The sequence below is a fragment of the Aythya marila genome (genome assembly GCF_965140915.1).
Source record: "Aythya marila genome assembly, chromosome: 22".
NCBI classification, from domain to species: domain Eukaryota; kingdom Metazoa; phylum Chordata; class Aves; order Anseriformes; family Anatidae; genus Aythya; species Aythya marila.
This window is the reverse complement of record NC_139063.1, coordinates 4,616,160-4,635,802: the sequence shown is the minus strand read 5'-3', so window position 1 is coordinate 4,635,802 and position 19,643 is coordinate 4,616,160. Positions and strand designations below refer to the sequence as shown.

The 19,643-nt window shown below is 44.7% G+C and overlaps 1 protein-coding gene across 2 annotated transcripts in view; it reads left to right on the top strand.

Annotated features, from left to right (window-relative positions):
* LOC309886433 (lethal(3)malignant brain tumor-like protein 4) overlaps positions 1–18,622 on the top strand; it is a 50,005-nt gene extending 31,383 nt beyond the window's left edge. For both annotated transcript variants that reach the window (XM_082777295.1, XM_082777294.1), the window contains 8 exons: positions 747–861; positions 977–1,076; positions 1,873–2,052; positions 3,432–3,563; positions 3,965–4,026; positions 6,646–6,812; positions 11,214–11,276; positions 14,643–18,622. In XM_082777295.1, coding sequence (XP_082633421.1) covers positions 747–861; positions 977–1,076; positions 1,873–2,052; positions 3,432–3,563; positions 3,965–4,026; positions 6,646–6,812; positions 11,214–11,276; positions 14,643–14,771 — 948 coding nt within the window. In that variant the 3' untranslated portion in view covers positions 14,772–18,622. The remainder of the gene's footprint in view (positions 1–746; positions 862–976; positions 1,077–1,872; positions 2,053–3,431; positions 3,564–3,964; positions 4,027–6,645; positions 6,813–11,213; positions 11,277–14,642) is intronic.
* Positions 18,623–19,643: the final 1,021 nt, after the last annotated feature.

The window sequence follows — 19,643 nt, the reverse complement described above, 5'->3', positions numbered from 1 at the left end:
TTTTCATGTTAATATACTACCAGAAATGTCCGTTGTGCACTGGCTTCTGAGAAATTAGTTATCAGTTGGCTAAAGTGGATCCTGCACTGATGGGGGCTTCTTGGCCACAGGTCTCCTTCCTGAAGGATGATTATGTGGTCAGGAGTGAAGTTTGCTCCCCCTTGGCCATTTGATTCTCAGTCTCATCACTGTGACTGCCAGCTAAAGTCAAGTTTTGCCAGTGTATAGTGGCATGACACGCAGTTCATACCTTTTTTTTTGCAGCTTTGCCATATGAGCAACCCATTAACCTTTAAACAGCAGCAATCCTTAGTTTCTGTTTGCCTGAGCTGGATCTGAACAACCATTACTAGTCCCTTCGTCCAGTGGAAAATTCTAGCTTGTTTACTGCAAAACTTGCCAAACTCATTGGCTTTTATGGTGTTCAGGGATTCATAGAAAACAAAACAATTAAATAAGCAATTCTGTTTGCATATATTTAGCCTGGAGTGTGCTGGAGTACCCAACGGTCTGTGCTTTCTTGCAGGCCCTGTTATTTGACTATGTCACCAGAATCTGGTTGTTCCCTAAAAGATAGACATAGGGGTCAGGAAAACAAAATGAGCACAAAGAATGATTGTGCTTGACTGAAAGATTGAATGAATCAGCTCCAACTTGAGCAAGGTGAAACAAAAGGGGGAAGTTAAAATAAAAGCTGAGTCATATCCTTAACTGTATCTCTCACTGAGACTCTGTGCTTCTTTTAGATACATTTTGATGGCTGGGACCATAATTATGATTTTTGGGTCGATGCAGACAGCCCTGATGTTCATCCAGTAGGCTGGTGTGCAAAAACTGGACATGCTTTGCAAGTCCCTCTAGGTAATGTAGATGACCTCGTTGTTGTATTAAATAATTTTCCCTAAATGTGATCTGCTCTTGAGGTGTATGAAACTTTTTACAAATCCGTTAACCTTTTTTTAATTCTTATTGCCAGGTGCTGTTGATCCTGTGGGAACAGTGGGACAAGCGTGTCCTACTCCAGGCTGTCACGGTATTGGTCATGTCAGGGGCCCACGATATGGAACACATTATACGTATGTATATGAGATCTTATAAGGGTTCTGTTTGTGAGCTGTCTGATGCTGTCTGTAAGAGTAATGCAGCAACAAGCACCTGCACTGCACTGAAATTATCACAGGGTGTTTGTTCTGGAGATAGTTATTAGTGAAATTGCAGCTCCCTCTTGTGTCTAAATGCACTGTTCCACCATAAATTCAGTTCATACCAGTATAATCATTACAACTGCAATACAATCTAGCATAGATGAATTCTCTCCAATTTCTATCTTCCAGTATTACTGAGGGAATTTCTTTTATAAAATAACATACCCAAGAACAGGATGCAAGAAGACAACTAAGAGGGAGAGTGTTGGTAGATTATTATACCATAAGGAGAAAGGAGAAAGCACTCTTGTTTTGTGGTTTGCCTTTGATTTCTTATGTGTTCTTGGAAAAGAAAGGTTTTTCTTGATTAAACTATTTTACAGAGCAAGAAAACAATCTCAAATGGGAGGTCTGAAGGTCCAGGAATATATAATGTGGTAAATGATAATGTGGTAAATGACTTTGCATTGTTGAAAGTGGTAGTTGCAGGACTGTTTTGTTTCATGAAATACTGCTCAGACAAGCAGGCTGCACAGGAAAAGCTGTTGTTATTCTCTAAGATGACTCTAAAAACGCTACTTTGATTTCTAAACCTGCTATTTGGTCCTGTGCTTTCCCACACCTTAGATTGGGTAATGATGTCTCCCTTCCAGACATGTTTTGGCCTTGCTTTTTTTTAGAAACATGCATCATGATCTCTTTTTTTTTTTTTTCTTCTTTAACTCAGGTTAGTTGGCTGCCCATATTCTGATGTGAACCTCAGCAGAGAAAACTCGTTACAGGACCGCCTGAGTGGGGAAAGACCTTCCCCTGCCAATAGCCTTCAGAAAGCCAAGAGGATAGAGACCCCTGCCCCAGTCCTGCTGGGAACAGGAGAGTCTTCTCAGGAGGACTCTCCACACTCCAGGTGAGCTGAACACATTTCCTAGGCAGGTACTAGGGAACAAAACCATTTTACAAGGCTGACAAACACAGGAATTGGCAGAGAAGCAGTAGAGCATTGAGTTCATCTGTCTGTAATATTGACCCATGCCCCAGACACTCTTAACACAGAGCAGTGCATTTTATACCCTCATATGCCTTAATAGGTTTCTTGATTCCTTAATCCTGCTGCTCTGGTCACATTCCAACAAAGGAAATTGCATTCTGACTCCATAAATTTTTCTTTGCTGTTTCAATTTAAAATATATTCTTTTTCTTCATTTCCTGTCCTAAAACTGTCAAGCAAGATTATTTTGCACTATTAAACTGTAACTGCGATCTACCCCAGAGCCTGTTGCATTACACTGCTAGGTGTAATGGCTCCGTATGTATCACTTGGCAAACAAGTGGAGTTCCTTCAGATATTTTATTTTCTTACGTGAAGATCTTGGAATTGAGTATCATTGAGGTAAACAGTGTATTAGTTCACTGGCTGCAGGAGGCAGTCAGTCTGTCATTGGGACAAACCTGGGCAGGAATTCTTTCACTATTGTCACTTACAATCTGTAGGAATTCAGTCTCACTAAGGCAGTCTCTGGTGATATCTTAGGTCTTTTCTGTATTTTAAGGCCTGTATGCATTTTAAGGTTTCTTTGCTTTGCTTAGATTTATAACGTTATTGAGATATGTTTGGTCAGACAAAAGGAATACCTCTCCCCTAAAGTGTGCATAGCCAGGCCAAAGTTTGCTTCTTCTTATCCCAGTAATGTGCTGGGATCTCCTTGTGCTACTCTTGACAACGGAATTGATTGCATTTCAATGGCACTGTTACTTGAAAATTTTATCAGGAGTTTTGGGATTCTCCTAGAATAAATGGCAATCTAAAATTGCAGTATACTTATGTTTTTCTAACTAGTTAATTTCCTGATAGTAGGAGGTTCAAATTCAGTGTGCATATCCTTTAACTTCTGCTGTTTGTCCTATCATGGTTAACTGTGTAGCTCTATTTATGCAGCAAACTTAGCTGTGGAAACTGTCTTAAATGTTATCCGGAGGAATCAGAGTTCCAAAATCTTAAATCTCTTGATTTCACCGCAGTACATGCTTCAGTGGGTTTCCTGTAGCTGCTGGGATCAGAGTCTTGGTCCACAGGGGCTGATTATTTCAGATAATCTCTTTCAATCCATGCTAGAGTAAAAAAGCACTTTGTACTGTGCCAGTAGCGATGGTGGGGGAGAGGAAGGCTTCCACCACTAGGTGGTAGTTGTTACTCTCGTTTGCAAGAAGCTGCCGGCTTTGCCTCTCCTCTGGGAAAAGGGAACAGAGGATGTCAGCTTAGCTGCTATCATTTATCTGTCTCTCCAGAAAATCTGCACAAGAAAGTGAAAAGTCATGTCAAAGCAGTGTTCACAGTCTGTCGGAACAGTCTGAAAACAATCAAGAGAAAGACTGGATAGAAGAGGAATCGTCTGCAGACATCAAAGCCAAACCGAAAAAGTAAATAAGATTTTTGTGAGGTATTTTCATGGATTAGCAATTTTGCCTCTTGATGATGCTGCTACATAGGAAATACAGATGTAAATCAGGAGCTTAGAACGGCTCAGTTTGATCAGAGGTTTGCAGCACAGAGTTTTAGAATGACGTGTTGTTAAGTCTCCTCCTTTCCTCCCACTATTTCGGGGGCTTTATTTCCCACTGTGAACTCAAATCTGAGTTGTAGCTATGAACTGAATATCACAGTCCTTAGCGTAGAGAGGCCAGGGACAAGTAGTTTTATCGCTAATGGTAAGAGGGAGATAATTGTGGTTGCTAAATGCACTGTTAATCTCTTTCTGTAGAGGAGGTTGTGTTATCAGTTTGTGTTATCATTTGAAATGTTTTGTACTTGATAATTTCAGGCTTGGGTGCTCACGTGCCTATATAAAGTTCCAGCTGGTGAAACAGGAAAACAATGGGAAAGGTTGGTTGATTTATTTATTTATTTGTGTGTGTGTGTTTGCATGTGCAATATACAAGACCCCCAAGGACAATTTAAAACTCTACAGCTTTTTTTGTTGTTGATTCCACGGTCAAGAGAGAACATACCCTGGAGATTACGATAATGGTAGTCTTTTTTCCTTTAAAATGAAGAAGAAGAGTAAAATTGCTTAGAGGTAGAGGGTTTTATACTTTTTAGAGCGCAGTTTTGTATTTATTAACTGAGAAAGACGAGCCTTCATCATCTGTAGTACCACTGCATACTCTCCTGAAATGGCAAGGGGAAGTTGTTCCCTCGGCTGCTGGTAGAGTGAGCAGAGGTGTCATGGGAGACAGACAAAACCTGGCAGATAGTTGCTAAGTTCAGTTAACTTCTTGCAGTAGATTCCCCCTGGGTATTCAGAAACACGATTAGAATCATTTAGGGTAACTTTTTGAAGGTTCTCCTAAGGAGGAAAAAGAAAATCAAGTGAAAAAACAATGTATTTTTTATTCTGGTACTTGACAGGTTAAGTTTTAAGAGAAGCTTTCTGGTATCACTTTGGCAAACCATATGCTTAACTTTCAGATTTACTATAAAAAGCCATTTCAGAGAACCGAGCTGACCAGGCTTTTAGGAGGATTTAACATGGTAATAAGTCTCCAATCAAAAATAGCTAAGCAGGCACAAACTGGGGCAGGTGCCTAGCTTTTTTTTTTTTTTATTCATTTTTACCTTGTGCTGACTTCTGCAGTCAGAGCTAGAGAAGTCTGCCAGCTCTGAGCTGCAGTTGCAGTTGGCAGGGAAAGCTGTCTGCTTTCCTGTCGCATTTACCTTAAGCAGAGTGATGGAAATCAGTAGAGGGAAATTCTGCAATAATCCACTGACCTGTAATTTCGTGATTGCCCAGAGCTTTCATCCCATCTATATTTAAACTATTAGGACACCGCTTCCTTCTGAATGGACAATAATTTCTGTAGATCGTGGTTTGGACGCTTTCCCCGAGGATCTGGGCTCAGGGAAGGAAAAGGCCTTCCAGTTCGTGTTGCTGTGAGGCTCCCTCTCCCTCCAGGTGCCTGTCACTGTTCCTGTGCACGCTTTGCAGCAGGCAGGCTTTTTGTTCGCCGTGAGCTGCCATGTTATCAATGTGACTAAAGGTTTAAAGGCTTACTGGTGACATTCAGGGCGGAGAAGGGGGTGAAATGAAGAAAAGCCAAGCTGTAAGGATGAGGAGGGAATAAAATGAATAGGGAACAGCCTGTGATCGAGGCCGTGCCCACGCAGCAGGGATGTGGCAGCACATAAGATCCTGGCACGAATGGGACCTCCTGGCACGGGGAGGGGGGTGAGGCCAGCTGCTGCCAGCCCCTGGGGACACGGGGAGAGACAAGGTGAGGAGCAGGTGACAGCCTCCCAGGAGCAATGCCTCATGCTGTGTCATCACCAGCAGCATCAGCTTCTAAGGAGCAGTTCTTTCGTGGGCTTTATTTATTTAAGTTTTAATTCCCCCACTCTGGTCTCGTTATTAGAAGTAGAGACCTGTATCTGATGCTGTCCTGCATCCCTTAGTGAGGTGGCGATGAAGGAAGGTGATCCAGCAGGGGACAGAGGAATAACCTTTGCCTCTAACACTTCTTTCACCTCAGCTGGTGAGGAGCAGGCAACCTGTCAAAACGTTCCCTGTAGCACTGCTTTCATTGTGCTTTACAAGCAGCGCCTGGCACACCCCACAGGTCCTCACACACTGTCCTGCAAACGCTGCTCACGATAACACTGAGTAAATCCGAGGCAGGCAGCAGCCCTGTCGGTGCTGTGGCTGGGGAAGGTTTATGAAAACAGCAGCAAAACGGGACGTGGGTACTGCTGCCACGGGATGGCGCCTGGCAGCCTGCACCGTGCCTGCCGGGGGGCGAGGGGACGGGGCACGGTACCCCTTGTAAAGCAGAGGAACGCTTTCCATGCTGTTTCCATCCTCTGCTTCACTTCCTGTTGTATAACCGGGCAAATCCCTGTAGGACCATGACTCTGCACTACTCAAATGATCTCATTAGGGAGGGGTGATTTCTTCTGTCTCCCTTTTTTTTTTTTTTTCCCTCCCTCCTTGATTTTTTTTTTTTTTAAAGCCTCCATCACTTGACACATGAGGAGGGAACTGATGTCTGGAGGTAACATGCAGCACTCCTGGCCTGGGAGCCTCCTGGGGAGGCGGCGAGCCCAGGCCATCAGCTGGCGTGCTCCTTGCAGGCTGGCTACAGCTGTGAGCTGGAACGATGCCATTAGTTTCCAGCTGAAGATGCTGTTACCAGAACTCCTCCACCTTGTCAATAAAATGCTGCAAACATCTTCTGTGTTAGCAGCGTGACATCATTTTCCTGGGAAGAAGCTAACGAGCTAACGATAAAGCCTCCAGCCTGGCAATCTTATCTTATCTTATCTTTTTTTGGTTTCTTTTTCTTGGGAGGGTGGGGGAGAACGCCCTGAGAGCTGTGTGCCCTGCAATAGCAGTGCCTGGCTGCCTGCTTGTCCTGCCTTGCTTTTTCCTCCAGACTCTGACCCTTCCTCTTTTGTTGTAATTGCTCCTACTTGAAGACTCGCTCTGACTTGTCTCGTTTCCTTTTCCAGACCCTGATTTCGATCTCCAGCAGGCCCTCCACCAGTCCATCTTCATGCCTTCCCTGACCTCTAACCCGACCCACCGCCTCCATCTCTGCTGGGAGCAGCACTGCAAGCTCTTGCCAGAGGTCTCAGGCCTCACAGCCAAGCACGTGGCCAAATGGACTGTGGAAGAGGTGAGTTACCTGCTACCTGCTCTGCTCTCGGCTGCGGGAATGCCAGAGCCCCCCTTTTTATGGAGTGCTGATTAGAAAACATCTTTATTTTCTGTGCGTCCCTAGGTAATGCTTTGCCATTTGCCTTGCATATGCCAGAGCTGACTCAGCTAGAAGTTGTACCTGAGTCCTTTATAAATGGAGGGGAAAGATCCCTATTAACTCTCTGGTGCCCATGGGTTATTTCAGTGAATGAGACTCTCTTTGTTTATTTACCCCTTGATCTTTCAGTGCTCAGGCCTGAAACACGATTCTGACAGCAGATTCTGTTTCTCTCTGGTCTCCCTCCCCCTCTCCTGTGACTTTCCTGCTTATTCACTTTTACATTGCAGATAATTCCAAACTGCACTGTGCATACCCACTCCTCCCACGTCTCCCTGCCTGCTTCCCCTGCAACAAAACTGCCCACAGCCTGACCTGATTTCTGACAGAGGTAGCTGTGCAGCTGGGGATATGTCTCTGCAGTCCCAGCTCTTGAGATGTCTCCTGTAATTAGGAGGCATGTGAAAACGCTGGTATCTTTTGTGTGCTGAGTAGTTGGTTTTTGCCTTGATGCCTTGGGCATAAATAATATTTGTATCTCCACTCGGGAAGCGGTGACAATTTGGATCCTGGCGCTTAATCACAGGCCATTTAATTGAAGAGAAATGTGCTGTAATGTTGCGCTTGCAAGGAAGGAGTAATCTGCAAAGCAGGAAAAGGTGCCATTCTTCATGATGCATAGAGGATCTTCAGAGACTTTTAAAAAGTGCATTTTCCCTAAGTGCCTCTTACGTCAGATAAATCCAATCTTTACTTTGTTCTTCATGCTGGAGGACTGGTTGGAGTCTGGTGGGATTGCAGAATCACAAGGGATGGGAACCACAGCAAATGTGAAGGCAATAGAGCAATTAGTGTGGCTGCTTTAAAAACTGTCCATTTTTTTCTTCTTTTTTTCTTTTAAGTTTTAATGAAGATGAGTTAGAATTGAATTCATAGCAAGGAGGAAAAAAAAAATCTCTCTGAAAGATTTTCTATTTGTATCCTTCTAAGAAAGCTTCCACTGATTTTTTATTTTTTTTCCAAAAGGTCTTTTAGTAAATCAATACAGGCAGGAGCAGCTAATCCTCTGACATGAAAACAATCAAAATCTCTTTCTTTTGGACAAAACATGGAGGTTGTTTCATGGAGGAACAGAGACAGGATACAAGCCAAATAAAATTTGTCCTTTACAGTTGACCTTTAAAGCAACTGCTGGGTAAATTTAACTGGGATATTAGTTTGATAGCAGATGAATATAAGTAGGGACCGCAGGGCATCGATGCAGGGCATAGTGGTGCAGTGATTCACAATCCAGAACACAGTGAACTGCCTGAAACTACCAGCGATGCGCTGACTACCAGTAGGAGTGTGAATGGCACATTAAAAAGATCAGCTGCAGCACCACAACAGACCGGCTAAAGTCCTTACAGGTTTTGTTTTGAATTTCAGTAAAGTGGATCGGGGTTTTGCAAATCTCATGTTCCTCCCAGATTCCCGTAGGAATTAATTTAGCCCTTGTGTGAGCACTTGCAGGATCGGCATGTGCAGGGCAATGTAGCCGCAAGGTCTGGAAGATGAAAGCAGTAGGACTTCTCTGTGTTTTAGTGAGTCCAAAGTAGATTTGATCTGTCGGTGTTTGGGCTTCTAACATCTTCCTGCAGGGCAAACAGTCGCCTATGAGTTGTGCTTTGAACTCTGCTGCACAAAGGAGCCTATTCTGCTGATGTGAAACAAGAGCAATGGGAGTGCAAAATTCTCCTTTGGTTTCAGACCCAAGAACTGTTTTTATTTTATAAAACCCACATTAAGGGAAAAAAAAATCTTGCTTTAATTCTCTGTTGGTTGAGAACAGCTGAAATGACAGAGCAGCAGCAGTATTTAGGGACCCTCAAGCTAAGAAACCCTTGGTAACACTGAACAGTTCAACCAGATTAGTTACTTTAATGCAGCTTTGTTATGTATTGAAAGCTTCCTATCATGTTTTCAAAGCACAGTTAGTGTAGGATATGGAATCACAGGAGAACATTAATATGTGCCGGAGCTGAATTGTTCATTAGTTAATCCCTCATCAGATGCTGGTACCTTGTGAAGGGACTGTCCCTGTGCTAATTGCTTGTGGGTTACTGCATCTGAGTTAAGCCCAGCTCCTATCCCAAAATATCCTAAACGATATTCCAGTACTGTGCCAAGTGTGATGTATCATGTCTGGGATCTCATTATCACCCATTGCATGGAGATTTAAATGCTCTCAGAGTTACACAGCACAATTCCCCACCACCATCACTGATACGCAGTCATAATGTGAGACACTTCCACCAGATAGCTCTGAGGTTATGACGTGAGGTTATTACCAGCAGGAAAGGCAGGCAGGAGTTCACCTCCTCAAAGGAAAGGCCCTGATCTGCCTGATCCCGCTGTGCTCCGGACCTATCCAACACATCTCCTGCCCTCCCCATCCTCGCCTTTCCCTGGGTAATTGTGTGCCCTGCAGTGATTGTGCAGCTGTGTCGGGGTTCAAACAAGTTTGTTGCAGCCTGAGGTGCTGCTGTCCTGGCCTTCTGCTGCTCCCTTTTCTCCCCAGTGCCTTAGTTTGGGGACTGTCCTCTCTGGCAGTGGCACGGGCCAGGCAGGCCACCCGGCTCTGCAGGACCCAGGGTCAGGCTAACACCCCGACAATGATCCCTCCAGTATTCTTCTCTTGCATCCTCCTCCTTCCTCCTTTTCTCCATTTCTGGTGACCCCCAGGACTGTTATTTGTTTAAAAGGCCTCTCTGGAGCAGGGTGCTTGCTGTGTACATACAAGTGACTTTGGGACAGATCAAAGCCCCATCACACTGACCATGACAGAGGCCTGCAGCAATTCTCCAGGGAAGGACAGAAGAGACGGAAGAGCAAAGTGAGCTCAGAGCAGTCCCCTGAAATCTCTGCCAACCTCTCCATGCAGCAGACCCTAAGGGTTTTGTCCCCAGGGGTCCTACTGTCATTTAAATTCTGGAAGATGCTGCCCTGCAGAGGCATTTTTATTTGTTTCTTTTCATTATAAGTTGGGGAGGAGTTCAAAAGGAAATAGAGTTGTATTTTGTTACTTGTTTGCACTTCTACAGAAGAAGATTTGGGAGTCACTGTGTGCTAGAGCTGTGGATTTTAGAGGTTCTCTTTAAAATGGAGCCTTCCCTCCTAGCACCATGTAATGGTGAAACGTGAGAGGAGAGGAAGGCTCTGCTGGCAGATTGCGTAACAGAAGCAGTGGAGTCAGAGCTGCTCACCAAAAATCAGCTCTGCCAGGGTGGAGGGGAGCCCGAGGGCAGGCTGATAGCTCCCTGCGGACAGAACTGGGGGAAGGGAATGAGCATGAGTGGTGGGATCAGCTGGAGATGCAAGGACGTGATTTAGGAGAGAGTCTGACAATCGTGAGTTAAAGGGAAGCTCATCTTTGACAGCAAACCCTCCTAACTGTTTGTCTGTTTGTGTTTATGGAAGAAATGTCACATCTGTAATAACTCAAATGAATATGCCTCGTGAAACAGAGCTGTTCCTGCAAGGGAGCATCCAATTAGCATGCGATGTTTGATCTGATTATGCCTCAATATACAAATCTTCTGTGAACCAGTGAAGCTACAGATGGAGAAGACAATGCTTATTAAGTCATCCTCCACTGCATTCAGGATTGCTTCTTGCACTAGTTAGTGTTATATAATGTAATCCAAGGCTTGCTTGCATGTCTCAGAGGAGGTTATTCCAAATGTTAGCACATTTCCTGCTTAGAAAGGTTTTCTCTAATATGGAATGTAAAATTAACTTATTTAATGCTGTTGGTTCCATGGATCCCCTGCATCCACCACAGATTAAATAAAACCCACTTTTCTTTCATAGCTCTTCTGCCTCCTGTGTGTTGGTAAACCAGGAGTACTCATTTGGTTGGTTTATCTTCTCTCTTAAAGGATTTTCATCGTGGGAAATTCTCTATATCCTTCTCTTTGTAATTGTATTTTCTGATAATACCATAGAGGAAGTAAAGTTGGGGATGGGTTTAAACTAGTGCATAACCATATACACTTCTTAATCTGTAAAAGTAATAATGGTGTTTTATAAGAACCACTTAGAGCATTGGAGAAACTGCTCTCTTAAAGGAAGAGGAGTGGTCAAATGGCAGTATGGAAAGTATTTGTGCGCAGCAACAACTCAGTAATATTTTCATATATGTCCTTCATCAATGGGAGAGTTGTAAGTATTCAAGTTTGACAAATTCTTGCATACAGAACTCACATACAGAAATGAGGCCTTTCTACTTGATGTCCATTTCAATTATTCACGTTTCTCTTCTTCTACATCTAATTACAGGTGGTGAGCTTTATCCAGCGTCTACCTGGTTGCAAAGAACAAGCGTCCGTGTTCAGGGAAGAGGTAAGCCAAGCCTGCCATGTGCACTCCCAAGTGCAGTGCTGTGACACTGCTGGGTCTGCTCCGTACCCCTGCTGCTCCAGAGTTACGGGGCTGACTGCACAGACATGCTCAGCCTTGTCATTAAGGAGCCCGTGGCATTTAGGAGGCAGCTTCGGCATCAAGCTCGATTCCAGCATGGTTAATTGCATTCTGCTGCTTTAAATTTCCCCTCCAGTTCCAATCACTTAGCTTATGCTTAACATCCTGTCTTGGACTATGGCATAGTGTTTCTGGCATCGTTATAAAGATGTCCTGTTGGAATGGTGCAGCGAAGATCTCATCTGCTCCCTCTAACGAGAACATATGCCTGCTCCTCTTGGTGAGGCTGGCAGTTGTAGGGTGTCTTAGGAGCTTCTCCTGAGGACTGAGGTGGGAGCAGGAGAAGGTCCTCGCCTTGAAAAGCAGCTGCTGGGAAGTCAGCATCACCTGCATGCGGTGTGTCCTGTCACTGCTGCCTCGTGCCAGGCTGGGCTCTGGGCTCTGCTCCCTGTTTGTGGTGCCTTCACCGTGGCTTCTCAGAAACTGCAGCTAGTGCAGGATACGGCTGTCCTGTTCCTTAGCACATCCTGTCACTGATGGTACGATGCCCAGGCTCTGCTGATTGCTTTGGCTTCCAGTTACGATGCAGGTACAACTTGGAGGTTCTGTGCGAGCCCCTGATTAATATGCACAGCCGTGCCTCCCTTCTGTCACCACAGCTCTCCTGCTTTGATGGGAAGAGCTTGAGAGAAGGGGTTGTGCCTTCTCTGTATTCTGCGAGGCACTGAGCACACCCTCTGTACCGAGGAGACGCGCTGCACGCTGTAGTGACTGTAAAGGGCAGGTTTTTAATAGATGACTGCTCCCCAGAGCTGGCTTCCTTTCAGGATGAATCAGGCCGTAGTGCATTTTATGGGATTTATGTCTCTGTATTTTGTTTTCCCTTATTTTAAAACACACACACACACCAAATAAAAAGCAAAATAAATTGAGGCTTGCGAGAAGCACCGTTCGCAGTGTGACATTCTAGTGGAATGCTGTTTAATTGAATATAGTGGGAATAATGAAATTTATCCTACTGAACCAGTCCTTCGGTGTAGCTGAGTGTAAAAGATGCAGCCTGATTTCTAGTGAAGTTGTGCTCAGAAATGAGGGCTTGGTAAGTGAGATGTAAGTCTTATAATGAATCCAACCATTCACAATTTATTTCATTTCTTCTAGCAATAATATAAATGGGCCCTGAGCAAGGTGGCTGTTTTCTAGTTCAGAGAGCAGCCTGGCCGTGTTCTATTTTAGTACCTGATTTTCTGCAACCTCCAAGTATGATTCGCTATGCCAAACGAGAGGGGCTTGGACTGTTTTTCAGGTTTCTGCTCAAACTGAACTATCAGTTTGAAATTAAAACCCTTTTAGCAGTTTGGCTTTGGCCAGAATTCAGGTGTGAGTGACAGGACTGCTGGCCTCCACCAGGGTTGTCCATTAGCTGTAATCAGGCCTCTGAGTGCTCTCAGTTTAGGATAAATAAATCCCTTGCAGGCTTCTCTTGGCTGGGGGGAGAGGGATAAGTTGCTGCTTACGTTATGAATGAAGAGAACAAATTGTGCCCAGAATTTTAAAAACCATCCAAATAAGATGGAACAAAGAAATGAATAGTAAACCACAGGCAGTGATAACGGCGCTTGTTTCTAGGACCGGTTCAGGGAAGGTCTGGTTAAAATAAGCATCTTCAAGGTGATGCAGTGAAAGTGAAACACAGTAATAATAATACTGAACTCAAAAACATTTTGAAACACAGGACTGTTTTTCCAGCAGCTTTCTCCTGCTCTTGACTCTTTTTATTTAATTTAAGCAGCAGTCCATCCATTTCAAGCTATTTTTAACATGGGCATTGCAGCAGTGTAGACTCCAGGCAGCTTATAAATAATATTCAGTGAGGTTGTGTGGCTGTCTGTGGACTGGGAGCCCTGCTGTCATTTCCAGTGTACATACTGGGAGGTAAAAGTAACTTGCTAACAGTCTCTTGTGTGGCCAGAGAGGAGGAAACCAAATCTCCCATGTCCCAGCTCTTTGCTTTAATTGTATGTTTGTCCAAGTTTATTGAATGTATCCTCTTCCGCCAGTTGTTGACATTCAAAAGAATTCTAGTTAGGAAGACTGCAGGGACAGAAGGATTGTTATTCTGGATCAGCTGAGAGTCTGGTGGTGTCTGCTGGACTGGTGAACATCAAGCGAGAGGAGGAGATGGCTGTCGGTCTCTGTAAATGGACTTTAATGGAATAACTTAGAGACACATGCATTGTTTGTCTGTGTCCATTAATCTTTGGCTTCCTCCCTGCAGCATTTGGGGTTTATGTTAATTATATCTTTGTTGTCTCTCTGGATGTCCTTATGAACCCAAGTACATTTTTAACCTTTTCTTAATATGTTTTTACTCACTGGTACCTAGAGCATCCCTTACTTCCACAAGGTAGTGTGTTTTTGGATCGCTTGCTTTGAATCTAATTGAATGTCTCCTTGCTGATAGATTAGGAGAGTGTGTGTATAAATCCAGACAGATTCCAGGTCTTTACTGTGCCGTGTTTTATATAGCACATTTCTTTTACCTTGTGCTGAACAAGCGCATTTAGTGCCATTGAAAGTTATTTCATAACAGCCTCCTGTTTTACTCCTTTAAATGGAGACTGGTTGGTTGTGGGCAAAGGACTGGCTCTTAGAGCAGCCAGGTGTGCACATCTAAGGGTTTTTTCTCATCTGTAAGGTTTCTAGCAAAGCTCACCAAAAAAATCAGCTTCAAACTTTACCCTGAACAGCTCAGCAGGAATCCAAGAAGCTGTACAATGACAGTATGTAATGAATGCACTAGGAAATGGTGATTTTATACTTCTAATCATTGCAGATCAGTGTAATAGATTAATTCTTGGATAGCTGCCTCCTGAAGACTTGCATTTCCTGATCTAATTTCTGGCCACATATTATGAATAGGCAGTAGGATTTTTGACAGTTGTTGGCTTTTTAGAGAAGTATCCTTACAGTGAACAGAAAGTCTAATGAACGAGCCTCCTCCTCGTGATCTCTTTGTAATTTTTGCCCACACTTTGGCTTCTCTGTTTCTAGAAGACGGGCTTCTTGGTTGAGTCCTGAGACCCCTGGGAAGGGCAGCGTGCCTGGGAACTTCAGACTGGGTGGGTGCCAACACTAGGGAGAAATATGAGGTCTCAGTCTTCAGGGCTGTGCTTGTGCTTTCGTTCCTCAGTTCTAAGCACATCGTTTAACTGAACAAGCAGAAGTGAGAATCCTGCCTGTATCTTCATGGTAATTTTTATCTGATGTTGTGTTTTGCACCTCTAGCAGATAGATGGTGAAGCCTTTCTGCTCCTGAACCAGACCGACATAGTTAAAATACTCGGTATCAAACTGGGTCCTGCCCTGAAGATCTACAATGCCATTCTCATGCTCAAGTCTGCAGAAGAAGAGTGAGAAGAGCCCTTCGGCAGAGCCCAAGAGGAATTGACAGGGAACAGATCTTCCACTGAGCATTACAACGTGCCCAAGAGGCGAACTTGGACTCGGATATATTTTAAGTAGAACTTATTAAAAAATATTTTGAGGACATAAAAATCCTGCCGCAATCTGGAATATGGGGCAGCTTCACTTCCAAGAAGAGGATATTATTATATTTTGTAATTGAGTTTGGTTTTGATATATCAATCTCTTTTGAGATCTAGAAGACACCTCCGGTTATAAGGGGAATCCAGGGTAACATTGGTGGAGCTGCAATAGTAAGAGGAAAGTTACAAGTGAAATGAATTCTGTGTCCGATGATAGTGCCTGAAAGAGAGACTGAGTTATCACCAGCATGTTTAATATGTATATATATGTACAAAAACTCTGAGAGTAAGAAAATAGGAAAAAGGTGTCCTTCAGAGCAGTGCTATGAGTCCAAAGCTGACCTTTTCATGACTGATTTAAACTCCAGTTTCTCCTGCTGATACTGTTTTCTAATACCCTTGCCTCCTGGGCTGCTCACACCACAACAGAAGCATACCATGGGCAAAGAGCTTCCATCAGTGGTCGCTTACGTCATTTCTGTTAACAAGCAAACCTTTCTCATTCATGCCACCAGGCAGTTCCAGGCAAGCCCTGTTTGGATAGGCTTTGCGTAGGCAAAGCTCTCTCATACAGATATCTCCCACAGGAGACAAAGGTAAATATTCTAGCTCTATTTCTCCCATCAGTGCTTTTGTGCAACTGCTATCTGGACCATGAACATCTTACGGCAAAATGATGCCATCAGGAGCGCTCGGGAATTTGATGGGTTCATCCAAGCCCTCTTCACTATCAGCCAAATGCTAGGAACTAAAAACCCACCAGTGGGCAGTGTTACGTGTACAGATGCAAGCAAGTTTCCTAGAAGCAATTTGCTTTTATTTTCAAACAATCCAAACCCCACGAACACTTAGTGCTTTAGCATTTTCGGCCTCCAGGTGGACATTGATCTGTTGTGCCGGTGAGCTGTGTGCTGTAGTAGCAGGGCACTCGCTCCTCTGCATCTTTAGTGGAAGAACACGTGGGCAGGTTTCACTGAAGGGGGATCAGGGTTTGAACAGACAGCAAAGCAAGGTAGGAATTACTTCTCAAAAGAGATTGCTTCCTCGCTGGCACAGATCAGCAAAGCTTGTGGCTCTGTTCCTGTGTGTGCAGGTGGCAGCCTGTGTGCTTTCCTGCCAGAAGAGCACTGGTGTTCCTTGCTCTGCTGGAAGCCAAAGCACAGCTTTAGGAACATGCAGCAGGAACTGCAATGCCTTGGATGGGGGATTTCCATGCCATTACTTCCAAAGCCATTTTCTTCCAGTGGGAAGCGGGGAGCCCTGCCGGGGCCCTGCTCAGCATTTCCTGTTGCAGCTGGCAGCATGCTGGCTTCTGACTTCCTCTGTCTCTTCTGGAGTTCAACAAGAACCATCACAGCTAGGTAAAACTTTCCACCTCTTCATTCGAAGCCACCAGGCTGTGAGTGAGTGAGCAAATCCTCCCGAGCACTGGAAGAGTGCTTGCACCGTGCTGCCGAAGGCAGGCACGCCATCACAGCCCAGGGCTGCACGAATTTCTCAGGGCACACCCTTTGTGACTGTGTGATGGCACAAGGAACACACTTGGTTTTCTGTCTTTAATCACTCTGTGTCCTTTGTCCAGCCTTGAAGCTTCTGCGAAGGTCCTGGTGACTTTTCTTACATTTATCAATAGAGCAGAATCCATTCAGTCCTGGGTTAATGTGTAGAGCTCTTGGTCTCATTGCTTTCTATTTTTGTGTAAGGTGTTAAGGATTTTAAGCCTTCCACAGAGAAGACATAGGGGTGGGGGGATATTTAATCGCTGAAACCTTGAATAACAGCCAGGCAACTGCAGGAGAGTATAGTGATTTAATGCAGTAGTAGGGACCAGAGATACAAACTTAATTTATTAAAATGAATCTATGGTATGACAACCAGGATTTTCACCAAAGAGTCACGTTCCTTTTTCCCACTCCGTGCACCCAAGTCTGTGTAAAGGCTTCACTTGGGATCGGCACGTCCTGGGCTGTGACACAGCTCACCTTCCAGGCACAGCAAAATCGGTTCATGACAACTGGAGCAGAGGGTCAGTGGCTGGACTGCTTTGTTCCTGGCTCTCCACCCCTTGCTCAATAACCCTGAGCCCTTCTTTGCTCCAGTTTCCCTGCCGTGACAGCCAGCCAGGTGGGGTGAGCACAGCGCTACCTTGTTCTTGTCTCAGGAAGCAGGTCCTGCCAAATCTTCTGTTTTACCTCCTTCCTTTGGGAAACTGCCCTGGGGGACGGCAGACTGCCTCCAGCAATAAAACAAAATGTGATATTATTTCATCTCTTGCTATATATAGATAGAGGATGAAGAGAATTGGTGCAACAAGCAATAAGATTCTCATCGCTGAAATTACTCAAACAGAAGAGAGATCTTTAATCCTAGGGGCTTCCAAGCCAGCTGGATCAGATGGAAATGTGTGCTTGGAGATTATTCAGTGACAGCAGAAGTAGTGCTTTCAGCAGGGAGGAAGGAGGAACCCTTTTAGGGATAGAAGAAGGAGGAATGTGCTTCTTGTGCCTTTTTTTGTAATCCAGTAATTGTCTTTGCAGAGCAAGCAAGAATGTGCACACATCTATTACTGATTCTTTTTCCAAATATAGCTATATTCTAATAAAATCAGACATCTTCACGGTACTGCAAGGGCAAAAAGATTTCCTGTCCTCGCTGGACGCGTTTAAAATTCCCTAATATTTACAAGACTAAGTGAAAACAACTCATCTTTTAGCCTCAGCTTTGCTCCTTGACTTAGGAATTCACTGCTGGCTGATGCCACCTTGCCTGCAGCAGGGAGCCGTGCTTTCGTGGGCAGCTTGAGGGCTTGGTCCTGCAGCCAGGCTCTGCTTTTGCAGCCTCAGCTCTGCCTTTTCCCAGTCCTGGTCACGGCCTGTGTCTAGGCGAGGGCTCTGCAGATGCCTTTGATTGTCCTAATGCCTTGTTGTCTAATTTGAAACATGCACTTTGAAGCAGAAAACCAAAAGTAGGGGCTCTGTGTCGAACAAAAGCTGCAACTGGTTAGTGCCACCTGGTTTAGGAGGCTTTCATAGTCTACTGAGCATCAACAGAAACCGGCTGTTGGCCCAGAAATAAATGACTTGAAAGCCACAAGGAGCTGGGACAGCTTCGTGGGGACCAGCAGCACAGCTGCGAAGGCTCCCTTCTCGGCTAGGGTGGCTCTTACTCCTGTACGTGTTTTGGAAATCCAAAGTGATCGAACGGTTCTCCTTTTCTCTTTTCTCCTCTACCGTTAACTCTACTGTTGAAGTTTTTCTGTGCCACCGCAAGTGATCGTCCTTGTAATCCAGGAGCAGCAAATTTCCGCTCTGGGTAATGAATCGCATTAACGTCGGACAGAAGCGTTCGGCAACACTGAGAGCAAAATTCTACAACCAAAGGAAAAAAAAAAAAAAAAAAAAAGAGAAAAAACTCAGCCCAGGGGATAAGCTAGTTCAGCTGTAGAAGATTTCCTGCCTGCTACTTTCATGCCCTGCTTAGGGATTTATACCACAGAAAGCTTTAAAGTTTCTGACATTCTCCCCGCCATGTGATGAGCCAGCTTATTTCTGAAATTCCTATTACTTGAACTGGAAACATGCACAGGGGAAGGGAGGGTGCACGTTGTCTCTGTTCAACCTCTGAAATGTTTGCCTGTTTTAAACCAAACAAATACTTGAGCTTTTTGACACTAGCCATGATGTTGCACTCCACCAATGCTTTTCTTCTGGAAATGTGAATAAAATTAATATAAATTCAGACCTGGCTGGTTCTTTCCAAGCGCGGGGCCGACCCCAGCTCGCTGCCCTGCTGGGCTGGCCCCAGGGTGGGTTGGGCATTTCAGGGGCCCTGCTTTTAGCCCTTGTTTTCCTCCCCATAAACCTGAGAATCAAAATGCAGGGAGAGTTTGCATCTATCATCTCTTTAATCATTCAGAGCAAAGCCCTGTGTTTGTACTCTCCTTGATTTGTACACAGGACAGCATCGACTTCGGCCAGTATCGCAGCCGAGGCTGTGCCTAATCCCCCAAATTCCTTCCTGTGCTGCTGACAATATTTTAATCCCTCGTGCTTTTCTATTGCAAACTTCCCCCAGGACTATGCTGGCCTAAAGCAGCTTCCAAATCGGGGCGCTTAACTAAAATTAGCAAGAACTTGCTATCACCACGAATCAACGTTAAACCTCGGCGTTTTGGGTTCTTTGTGCCTGTTTCACCTTTCTTGAGGCCCTGTTGGGCGTCTTCCTTGCTGTCTGGGCATCTCAGAAGGATTTTAGTGAACTCACCTGGGCATTTGTTTCTGTTTTGAGGTGGAAGCCTTCATCCAGCCGAAACGTGGGAGCGGTTCCTGCGGTGCTGAGCTGAGCCGGGAGCAAAGGGGGCGAGGGTATGGGCTCGCTTGTTAGCAGGCTGAGATTAGCAGACCTCTCAAAACTAAAAATATTGGCGAGCTGGCCTCCAGCCATAATTTCTAAACTATCCCATCATCAGGGTAAACATTTGCTCTCGCTGGTTTTCCCTTCCAAGGTTTTTGCTTCTATTTAAACCCCGGCTTGTTTGCTTTTGTTACCGTGATCAGATTCCCAGCCTGGTGAGCCTGGATGCTTGTTGCATGCTCGATAACATTGAATTTTGCGTCTGCTTGCTCCATTTGTTCCCTTGGGGTCCTGCTGGGATGTGTGCTCCTCTCTGTCGTTGCACTTTTGATATCTGAGTTTCTCTGTGGAAGCCGAAAGGATTTTTTTTTTAACCGAGATTTTGATA